At 34.3% G+C, this 12,356-nt stretch overlaps 1 protein-coding gene across 3 annotated transcripts in view; it reads left to right on the top strand.

The window, feature by feature from the left end:
• LOC106872341 (uncharacterized) overlaps positions 1-12,356 on the top strand; it is an 81,130-nt gene that overhangs the window by 42,415 nt on the left and 26,359 nt on the right. For all 3 annotated transcript variants that reach the window (XM_089347342.1, XM_089347343.1, XM_089347344.1), the window contains 5 exons: positions 1,389-1,543; positions 2,574-2,672; positions 4,554-4,695; positions 6,432-6,499; positions 10,545-10,654. In XM_089347342.1, the coding sequence (XP_089203468.1) occupies positions 1,389-1,543; positions 2,574-2,672; positions 4,554-4,695; positions 6,432-6,499; positions 10,545-10,654 (574 nt within the window). The remainder of the gene's footprint in view (positions 1-1,388; positions 1,544-2,573; positions 2,673-4,553; positions 4,696-6,431; positions 6,500-10,544; positions 10,655-12,356) is intronic.

Consider the following 12,356-nt stretch of genomic DNA (forward strand, 5'->3'; position numbering starts at 1 on the left):
TGGTAGTGAACTGCTGGCACCGCGGTGCATCTCCAGCGTTAGAAGCTGTAAAAGGGCAATAATAATAATAATAATAATAATAATAATGGTTTCAAATAATAATAATTTCTTACATAGACACAAAATTTTGAGCGAAGGAAGAAAGCCGATCACAAGGACTCTGAAAACTGAAAACCAAGGAAATGAACTCAGAACTTAAAGAAACATAACCAAACACCACAAGTCATTTTGTACAGCGCTTCAGCTGATTTTTCCACTATTCTCGTAAAAGTACAGATAATTTCCCATATGGTTACAAGTTCACAAATCTGTAGAATGGGTTCTACGATCGATTTTCTCCTCAATCAAACTCTGTTTATCTAATAATGATTGTTTAATAGAGCGTAAAACATTTTTGCAAAGCGGGGAGGGCGGTTAAGTGTTTTATCTTGGCGAGACATATGAGAATATAAATTCACGATCAATATTTTTGAACGTTATCCAGGCAGCCTAAGTACGCCTCTTTTCTTTGCTATTAATCCAATAATTCGACTGAAATAGATTTATTAATTGTTTATCTGGTACGCTGGTTGAATTAGGTAAAATAATGTCTTGGCTAAAAAATAATACCATGCCCGTCTTAGGAATTGAACCTAAGTAACCCAGCCACCTCTGCAGAAGTCGATGCTCTCTCATACAAACAGAAACATCTTTTACTTGTTTCAGTCGTTGAACTGTGACCATGCCGGGGCACTGTCTTGAAGGATTTAGTCGAAATAAATCTATTCCAGTACTCATTTTTTTTTAAATCTGGTACTTATTCTATCGGCTTCTTTTGCCGAACCGCTAAGTCACAGAGACGTAAACAAACTAGCACCGGTTGTCAAGCAAACACAGCACAACACACACACACGCGCGCACACACACGCACACACACACGCACACACACACGCACACACATATATATATATATTATTCTTAAGAATGTTGTTGATTGTGACTTCGAAGTTTCAGTCAGCTAAGCCATCGTCCGACATTGGCTTAGCTGGCCGAAACTTCGAAATCACTGTCAACAGCATTCTTGTTTCAGAATAATAAATTTGTACTCTACAAAAGTATACGGTAACCCATAAGGTTAATGTTAAATTGTTTTTATTATTACTGAACATAAAAACAAACATTAATACATATACATACATATATATATATATATATATATATATATATATATATATATATATACATATACATTCGACGGGCTTCTTCCAGTTTCCGTCTATGAAATCAACTCACAAGGCTTTGGTCGGTCTGGGGCTTAGTAAGAAGACACTTCCCCAAAGTGCCGTGCAATGGGGCTGAACTACATACACAGACAGACACATACATATCATTTCTATTCCTGTTTACAGATGCTGCGCAGGAGTTAACTACGTTGACCAACAATTTGAACCAAAAGCGTAATGAACATCTACAGAAACTTGAAGAAAACCATCAAAACCTAAAGAAAATGTATTTCGAAGAATTCCAAGCTGAAAAGACTGAAAATTTCGATGCTAGTCTTAAAGTAATTTCAAATTTTTATTAATAACCAAGACATAGTTGTACGTTTAATAAGTTCGTTTTAAAACTACGTAGTTCCAGATTCTATTCTACTGTGCAGCACCAAAGAGTATGTTAGAAATTAGATAAATAGAAAACGATAAAGTAAATATTTGGGTCGATGGTCCAAGTTACTGCTCATTTCTAATTATCCCAACACTGTATCGTGTTTCTGTTAATACATACATGTGTGTGTAGGGGGGCGGGGTTCACTGATTCCAGTCACTGGATTGCGTACATACTGGGACACAGCGCCTTCAAGCGTATAATCGACAATATCCACCCCAGAACTTATTTCAGTCTTAAATTTGTTTTAGCGTTTAGCTATTTGTCGAATCGCTAAGTTATACTATTGGACAACAACACTAGTTACACATTTTAAAACGATACATATTTATAAATACAGACAAGTACGCAGATATAAATATACAGATACATATACATGACGGGCTTCCGCACAGTTTCGGTCAACCAAATTCCAATCACAACCTGTTAGCAAACCCGAAGCTTTGACAGAAGACATATGGCCAACTTGCTGAACAGACTAGATTGAACTCGGAACTATATGGTTGTAAAGGAAATAATTTTATTGTCAAACGCAGGATAATGCTAATAGTATAGCATGAACAGGATAAACTATCCATATTTTGCAGAAAAATTTGTCGGCGGCCAGAGATTTTTCTGCAAAATATGAATGATTCATTCTGTTCATTCTATATTATTAGCATTATTCTACGTTTGAGAATAAAATTATTTCCTTATCTGTATCTTTCAATACATCTCAATGCTTCTAAAGCAAACTTCATTTATTGACTTTCAGCGTAGGTTAAATTTATAATATATATATATATATATATATATATATATATATATATATATATGTGTGTGTGTGTGTGTGCGTGTGTGTGTGTGTGTGTGTGGTGAGTGTGTGAATATGTCATAGAGAAATTCATATTCTTAAAGACTTTTCTTAAAGACGTGTTATTTTTTTAAAGAAATACAATAAACTCATTATGAAACTGAATGAAGACTGGGAAAAAGAAGTCAAAAATTTAGATCAAGAAGAAATTGAGACGGTTGAATCATATCTTAAAGTAAGTAATCCATCAATTTATTCAGTTTTTCTGGACATGATCTTTATTTACAGCTGTTAAACTTGTTACATTCTGAGTTCCAGTTCCATCGAAGACCTCTCTGCCTTTCTAAATCAAAATATCTGTCAAGTACCAAGTTTCGATGATATTATTTAATTTCCCCTAAGGCGGCGAGCTGGCAGAAACGTTTGCACGCCGGGCGAAATGCTTAGCGGTATTTCGTCTGTCTTTATGTTCTGAGTTCAAATTCCGCCGAGATCGACTTTGCCTTTCATCCTATTGGGGTCGATAAATTAAGTGCCAGTTGCGTACTGGGATCGATCTAATCGATTGCCCCCCCCCCCTAACCCCAAAATTTTGGACCTTGTGCCTAGAGTAGAAAAGGATATTATTTAATCCACTCCTATGAAAATTACTGGCCTTTTGCCGAAAACAGAAACAATACCGGGTGATTGATAAACAAAATGTTAGAGCATCGAAAGAACGCTTAGCGGCATTTATCAAGTTTTCAAATCTAATCGAGGTCAACATTGCCTTTCATCCCTCCGTGGTCGACAAAATAATGTACCAACCAAGTGCTGAGGTAGATGGCATCTACCCTCAAAATTGCAGGGTTTGTACCTAGATTAGAAAAAATTATTATTGTTGTGTTGTTGATGTTAACGTGTGTGCGTGCGTATTTGTATAGCTAGCTAGATAGATAGATAGATAGATAGATAGATAGAAACCTTTGTGTACATATGTATATATGTATGTTTACTCTGCTAGTGATCCGCTTTCATGAGATTACGCTTGGGGCAAGGGAAGATTTAACCCTAAGGCAGGGATACTAGTTCATGGAACATCGGAACAAGTACATACATCTATGTGACATATATCTAGGAGCTGGTTCTCCTCCGAATCCTGCCTTAGTCACGAGGCTTTTTTTTTTTCTATTTGACTCATAACCGGGAACCTTGACATGTACTACTACTACCAGCCTGAGACTCAGCTGACCTTGGAATAGTTGTATTTTTTTCTTTCAAAATTCCCGAACTCTCGAGTTGGAGTCTCAAAACCGGATGCATTTTAATGACATGTTTTCCAAAAGTGATTAAATCTGATGCATCGTTTTCAATACAGATAAGAAAAAGTATAATTTTATGCAATCATCAGATTGTTATTTAGCTCCAGATCAAATCAGTTAAAATATATTCCAATCGCGGTTGCCCTAGCTTTATTTCTGTTACGGACATTTTTGTCCAATGTGTGTATGTGCATGTATTCGTATATATATATATATATATATGGAGAGAGAGAGAGGGGGGGCTAAACCGGCTTAGCAAGAATGGACTTTCGTTCTTGCTAAGCGGATTTAACCTCTTTCGGGCATTCTAAGGCTTTTGTAATACCGTTGTACTACTACACCATAGGCTTACGCGTACTATATATATATATATATATATATATATATATATATATATATATATATATATATATATATATATATATATATTCAATTACATGTGTATGTGTAAGGAACAGCTTTTCTTTCAATCATTATATTGAAGACACGACTATGTTCGAGTGAAGTATTTTTATTTTTATTAAACATTCCAAGATTATTGTTTCCTTATTAATTGTGTTTAGTTTAACTTATTCTCTTCAAATGCCTTTTGCCATCAACTCCGTCAATAGTATTGTTATAAAAATGTAATGTTATTATCGTCACATATATGATTGAGGCTTCAACATATTTTGCATTAATATTTTCAGTAACTAACCTTACTATTCTCCATATGTAGATGAATTTTTAAAGCAACATAACTTTCTCTTCTCCTTTTTTCTTCTTTCTCTCTCTCTCTCTCTTCTTATATTGCATCTACGAATGGCTTGTTCTAGCAACTTAGCGATTCTTATGCCAAGCAATTGCAAGACATAGAAGTAAACTTGTTCGAGAATATAAAAACGAAAGCAAATTCAAGTGAAGAAGACATGGAAAAATTGCTTAGCCAAAAGGAGGCTATACAGCATAAGATCTCTGGTAATTAAATATTTATTTCAAATTTTTGGCACAAAGCCAACAATTTCCGGGGAGGGGTAAGTCGATTACATCGATCCCAGTGCTCAACTAGTATTTGTTTTAACGACTCCGAAAGTATGAAAGGTAATGTCGACCTCGGCAGAATTTGATTTCAAAATGTAAAGACAGACGAAATGCCGCTAAGCATTTTGCCCGATGTGCTAAAGTTTCTGCCAGCTCGCCGCCTTCTCTGGTAATAGGTTATTGACTTCTTTAAGTTCTTCAGCAGAATCAATGTCGGGCTGGTCAATAAGGTATGAGACCCACAAACTGATGAGTTTCACATTTTGTATCATGAAGTTATGCTGCGTCTGTAGCCAATATTCTTTAAAAATCCACTGAGACAGTTCATATAACTTAATCCAAAGACTACAGGCAATATCATAGTTCTATTCATCAAATTAATGCTACTTTCTACCTTTTCTAAGGATTAAGCACTACATTTACTTTTACATAATACTTTTTTACTATGAATTATTCCCCATTTTTCGACGCTCAGATGTGATGACTATTGAATGACGGTGAGTCCAGTAAATCTTTGGACTGAAAGAGTACCAATGGCGTCTTCTTTTCCATGTAGTATATCTAGTAAAAGTTAGTTATGTGAATACTAGTGGATATTAGCATACTGAATACAGTGAGCTAAGAAATTCTAATTCTAGACAACGACAATGGGACAGTGACCCAATAAATTAAATCAAATTAATTAAATACAAAAATAAGAGGAATGACCAGCAAAAGTGGACTCCTATATGCTAGAAATAGATGCCGAATCATCTAAATTTTAATCTTCGGATTTTTTTAATATGCTAGACCACTGGTTTTAATTGATTAATATCAATTTCTACCCTCGTTAATAAATTTCAAATTAATTAAATGTAGAATGCAAGAATTTTGGTAGTATGATAATAACTTCTGGCCTCTTTGTCTTACTGGACCTTATCAGCGAAGTATAGTTGAACCGTTACTGTCAAATCGTTGAATAACTAGAGGTAATATACGGTTTTAGTGAACGGACTCCGAGTGGCATGTTTGGTGCATATAATCTGTCTTTCTCTAAACTCTACTTGCGGCATGATTCTCTATCAGCAGAGCAAGCTAACAAAACACTCCTCAGATTTTCATTGCTACTTACGAGTGTGCTTTCGTAGCAATTACATGAACTAGGCTTGTGAGAATTTAAGTTTCTTTTCAATGGAAATCGACAGTACTGGAAACTAGAGGGATATAACTGACACTTCAGTTAATAAAATTCGTAAAACAACATACCTTCATATGCTGTGAGGAGAGGTGCACGAACATATCGTACTTTGCAACACAGAACATCATTAGTTATTTCGGATTCTAGACTCTTCTTTCTTTTTCAGCTAAAAGTCTCTCTTCCCCTCTCCCTCTCCTTTTCTTTCCCTCTCTCTCCCCCTCTCTTTCTTTCTTCTCTTACTCCCCTTTGCAGTGCTTTCCCGCTTATATTGATATCCTGAAGAAGACTGATTTACTTTTGTCATACTAAATGAAGGTGAAGTCTTCACTGACGACCATAATATTGGGCCACTGATGCCACCAGATTATTTTCACTCATTCATTGAATACTCACGATATTTTCACCTCATTTACTTTTGCCACGGTTGTTTAATATTTGGTAAGTATAGCGTGCAAATTATTTCTTCAATATATGCATTTTTTTTTTTCTTTTTAAGAATCAAAAGAAGGTTTCCGGAAAGAACAAGAAAACCTACTTAATGAGAAAATGGAAAAACGAATGAAGGTAATATATATATAAGAATTAAGATATAAACTCAAATTAGGCAACATACTCATACATTTATAAATTCGACTTAAAATATGTATACATATATTAATACATATCGACACATATGAATTTTTTTTTTTAATACTCTTTACTCTTTTACTTGTTTTAGTCATTTGACTGCGGCCATGCTGGAGCACCGCCTTTAGTCGAGCAAATCGACCCGAAGACTTATTCTTTGGAAGCCTAGTACTTATTCTATCGGTCTCTTTTGCCGAACCGCTAAGTTGCGGGGACATAAACACACCAGCATCGGCTGTCAAGCGATGTTGGGGGGGACGAACACAAACATACAAACATATACACACACATACATATACATATACATATATACGACAGGCTTCTTTCAGTTTCCGTCTACCAAATCCACTCACAAGGCTTTGGTCGGCCAGAGACTATAGTAGAAGTCACTTGCCCAAGGTGCCACGCAGTGGGACTGAACCCGGAACCATGTGGTTGGTAAGCAAGCTACTTACCACACAGCCACTCCTGCGCCTAATATTCATAAAATATAAATATACATATATAAATATACATAAAAATACAGGTAAATAAACTCATGCGGGATACGTATAGAAGGAAGTGTGAGAAAAAGAGGACTGAAAAAGATTTTGTTTTTTTTGTACATAAGAGCGGTTAAGAGTTTTGATTAAAAGGTCCATAGAGTTCGGTGTGTGTGTGTGTGTGTGTGTGTGTGTGTGTGTGTGTGTGTGTGTGTGTGTGTGTGTGTGTGTGTGTGTGTTTTTAATACAAATGGTATATAAGGTATATAATACAATTCGAGGAGATTCACTTTCAACGGCCGTTTCTAGAGCTCATGTCCTGGTAGAAAAATTATTAAATCTTGCAAACCATGTGGACAACGTCTTCTTTGTCAGGAAAGGTATCCTCATAAAACTACATTCTTGATACTTGAAAGTGAACCTCCTCGAACTGTATTATATACCATTTATATTAAAAAAAAACACTCACCGAACTCTATGGACCTTTTAATCAAAACGCTTAACCGGTCTTAGCTTATGTACAAAAAAAAAATCTTTTTCAGTCCTCTTTTTCTCACACATCCTTCTATACGTATCCCGCATGGGTTTATTTACATGTAATTTCATGTATATCTATATTTATTTATATATATATATATATATATATATATATTTAAATTTTATGAATATTTTTTTTAAATATTCATATGTGTCGATATATATATTAATATATGTGTACGCATTTTAAGTCGGATTTATAAATGTATGAGTATGATTGCCTAATTTGTGTTTATATCTTAATTCGAATCTTTTGTCTCAGGTTCGACCCGAGTACTTCTGTTTAGCAGTTCTATATATTTTGTAAGAAAGAGCAATATTATATATATGTATGTATATACATATATATATATATATATATATATATATATATATGTATGTATGTATATACTTTTTTTATTATTATTATTATTATTATTATTATTATTATTATTATTATTATTATTATAACGTAAGGAGATAGATAGCAGAATTGATAAATCGCCAAACAAAATACCTTCTGTTGATGAAATCCAGTCAAGGCTGGGGATCGATAAAACAAATGCTATTCGAGATAATATTTGTCAAGCCTCCCACCCCCACCCACTCACACACACACGCACAGAAAGTTTGTAGCATTGTACCTTTGTAAGAAATGAATTCATCTTGTAATTTACTTAAAATGTTGTTATTCAAGTGCATAGATAGGGAGCTAATAGAAGCCGTTTATCAACGCAAAACTAGAGAAAAGAAAATATATTCTATATTTCAGCTTTTGCAAGCTCTAATCTTGAACTGAAATATTTTTAAGATTATGATTTATTAATACCGAAATATAGAATGAATTTATATTTCTCTGACTTTTCATTGTTAAGTGGCTTTTATTACCTCCCTATTTAATTATATTCGTATGCGAGTGGGTGCGCGTGAATGTATGTGTGTACATGTACCTGTGAGTATGTATGCGCGTGTGCTTCCCGTGAGATAATAGTATTCAGCATTACTGCACAAACTTGGTCAGATTGTTATGGAAATCATTAACAAGACAATTGTCATAATCCACCATACGACCTTATCAGTTTTACGAAGAGTAAACCATAGAAATCGACCTTGCATTAATTTTAAGCTGTAAGTTCTGTTGCATATTTATTTTTATTTTACATTATATCATATTGCATTTTGTGAACAATAGCGTCGTTAATTATATGTTTCCAGCAAGTCAATCACAAGTTCACTTCGTTTCTGATAAGAGTTGAAACGATGTATTTGTGCAACGTGGGTAGAACAGATATGAAAGGATATTTTACTCCCCAAGTAATGTTTATTTCAGTTTTCATAGTAATGTTTACATCTTTCGGCGATCTACACATACATATATATATACACACTTCCATATGTATGCAGGTGTGTATGCATGTATGTATGTATGTATGTACGTACGTACGTACATACAACGTATGTATGTATTTATGTACCCATGTATGTAGTCAATAGCACAATCAGGGTACCCAAATGCGTAACGGGCAAAATGAAAAAACTTGATGAAAATGCTTTTTTTGTTGTTTGTTGTAGTTGAGTATACAAATTTTCGTTTGATGTAAAAAAAAATTTAATTCTTGATCAAAATTTGCATAAATTAGCATTTTAATTAGGCGTATCAAATTACATAAAAATTCCTAATATAGTGAAAAAAATCGTAAAAAAAGAAATTGTTTTTTTTTCTTCGTAAATTGCTTGTAAATATTCCTGATAAATACCCCTTTCATTCACCATTAGTACATAACCATAACATATGAAATATGAATTAATCACATATTTTATTTAATCAAAATAAACGCTCAATTTTGAAGACATTATTTTGAATTGCTATTAAACCCCTTTCATATATTTTATAATATTTTGCTTTTGCAAAAGAGTTAAGAGTTGAAACTTTCAGGTATTAATAACATATATATGTTGGCCATTATTAAGAATTTTTATGAAATTAAGACAGACATTTTGGAAGATATGATATTTTTCATAAAAAAATTTCTGTTAACAGTTTGACCTTATGTATTCATATTTGTGTACATAGTATAAACAACTTTGGTTCCATTCAGGAGTTGATTTCGGTAAACCTGCTTGCACTTTCCTTACATTTCTTGTAATTGCCATTCGCTGTGCTGGTGCTAAGTTCATAACTTGGCCATCTTTTTCCTGACATGTTTCCTTTGTTTCTCTCTGCTTTGCTCTATGCCTAGCCACTCTCTGTCTCTTCATCATCATCTTCTTCTTGTGAGGAGCCTGATGTTCCTTGCATTTTGCTCGATATCGAGCATTTTGCTCCCTTTTCTTCGCTTTCTTTGCTTCATTCCTGATGTCTTCCCTTGTTAACCTACCTCTCCTTTTCATGGCATCCTTTTTCTCTACGTATCTTGCACTTGCACTTGCTTTTGTAATATTTCTTTTTTCTTTTGATAATTCGCCTTGTTTTGAGATGCTCTTTCGTCCTTTTTTTAATTTGGGAGCTGAGGATTTGGCACGGTTGAATAGACAATCTCTTTTGACGACAGTACGTTTTGACTTTGGAGATACAACCTGCATGCGTGCGTACGCATGCATATACACACACTCACACACACAGAAATATACACATACAGATAGAAAGTGAGTCAGTCAGAGAGTGTGGAGAGTAAACGAAAGAAACATTAAAACGTCTGAAGTCATCGTCGAATTAACGACGCTAAGGTGACGCCAAAATGGCTGTGCCAAAAGCATTTCATACTCATCAGCGTGCCTCACCTGGTTTGAATCACAGGTATAATCCATGCAACGAGCTTCCAAATTGTTTTTGCTTTCTGGATTTCACTCACAAGACTTACAACGATGCGAAACATTCACATTTTCCACATTTTCTTCCTGAATTTCTTATTTTTTTGTTTTTGGAATTCTAAAATGGTCTGCTTTTATTCAAAATTTCAAAATTTTTTTCAAAATAATTCTAGGAAAAAGAGGAACAGAAGCAGCAATATCAAACAGCACATGATGCCATTCTAAATCAGCAGACCTCCATTGTGTCAAAGATGTTGGAGAATAATGTCAACTTAGATAAAGAGTAAGTGTTTATATAAATACCTAGTAACAAGGCGCTGAATTGATTTTGTCTTTCATCTCTCCAGAATCAATAAAATAAGGACCAGTAATATATCGGTTTCAAATTTTGGCACAAGGCCAGCAAGTTCTGAAGAGGGTTTAAGCTGATTACATCGACCCCAGTGCTTAACTACATGAAAGGCAAAGTCGACCTTGGCGAAACGTAAAGACGGATGAAATGTCGCTAAGCATTTTGCTTCGCACAGTAACGATTCTTCCAGCTCGACACCTTCAGTACTAGTTCTATACTGAAATGTAATTCTGTTGATTTTTGCCCCGTCCTTCGGAATATTGTCTTTAGCCAAAATAAATCAGCATAAGCATCTATTTGAAGACCGTAAAAGAAGATTAGACAATAGACGCTAAACAAGATAAAACTAAATACCTGACCTTTCTGAGTTCGAATATGGAATGTAAACTTCGTCTTTTGTCTCACAATAATCGTTAAAATTCAGTACGATAGATCAGATCAAAATTAATCATTTCGCCATTTGCTACAAGATGTGGCTTGTATCTCGGCAAAAGAAATCAATACAAACATTAGTGTGTCTACATCTGTTTTAATAATCACAACAACGTTATCTTTTGATCAATAGCTGTTCATCAAAAACTGACTGACGACAATTGAAATAAGCAACAATAGCTTGTAAGCTACGTTATATTTGACTGTATATGTATGTTTAGGATTTCATTAGCTTAGCGTGTACTTAACATCAAGTTATAACAGAAATACTACGTCACTGTTCTAGTAGCATGGCTTCGCAATGTCATTGATTTTTTTAATCTAAAACCCGTAAACATCTATTTTGGCTACGAAATCCGAACAATCCTTATTATTGAACATTTTCATAACAGTATATTTACGTATATCATGATATACATATGTGTGCGTGTCTGTGTATGTGTATGTATGTATGTACGTATGTATATATATATATATATATATATATATATATATATATATATATATATATATATACCTACATACATACATCTTTTGTTTTTCTGTAAATTTCAACTTTTCCCTTTCTCCTTTCCGTGCTCGAAACGTCAAACTCTCTCCTTTCACCGAGCGTCAAGCTAATACATTTCTTGTGCACGTCCTCGTGTTCACTTTTTGTTTTTATTTGAATTGTTTGTTTATTTGAATCATATATATATATATATATATATATATATATATATATATATATATATATATATAGGGTTATTCAAAAAGAATGAACCGATTTCATTATACAATATTTTAATAAGGAAACGCAATAGAAAACTCCAGCTAAGTCACAAGTATTGACTCACAGTCAACTTTTATTTCCTGTCTTACAAGTGTTCAATGTGGCCACCACCTGCAGCACGGGCAACATCAATGCGATAAGAGAATTCCTCCCAGACCTGTATCAGCATATCACGATCCACTGAGTTCTTCTTTGGTTGTGTGGTTGAATGCTTCATCGAAGTTTTTCCATTTCCCTTCTATGTCAGTATCTTCTGGAATCGCCTCAAGCAAAGAAAATTTATTCGTTAGTTCCATGATAAACTTACTTTTTTGATATGCTGATACGCGTCTGAGAGGAATTCTCTTATCGCATTGATGTTGCCCGTGCTGCAGTTGGTGGCCACATTACTCTTTCTCTTTTACTTGTTTCAGTCATTTGACTGCGGCC

This window comes from Octopus bimaculoides, chromosome 2 (genome assembly GCF_046866305.1).
Source record: "Octopus bimaculoides isolate indiv1 chromosome 2, ASM4686630v1, whole genome shotgun sequence".
Lineage (NCBI taxonomy): Eukaryota > Metazoa > Mollusca > Cephalopoda > Octopoda > Octopodidae > Octopus > Octopus bimaculoides.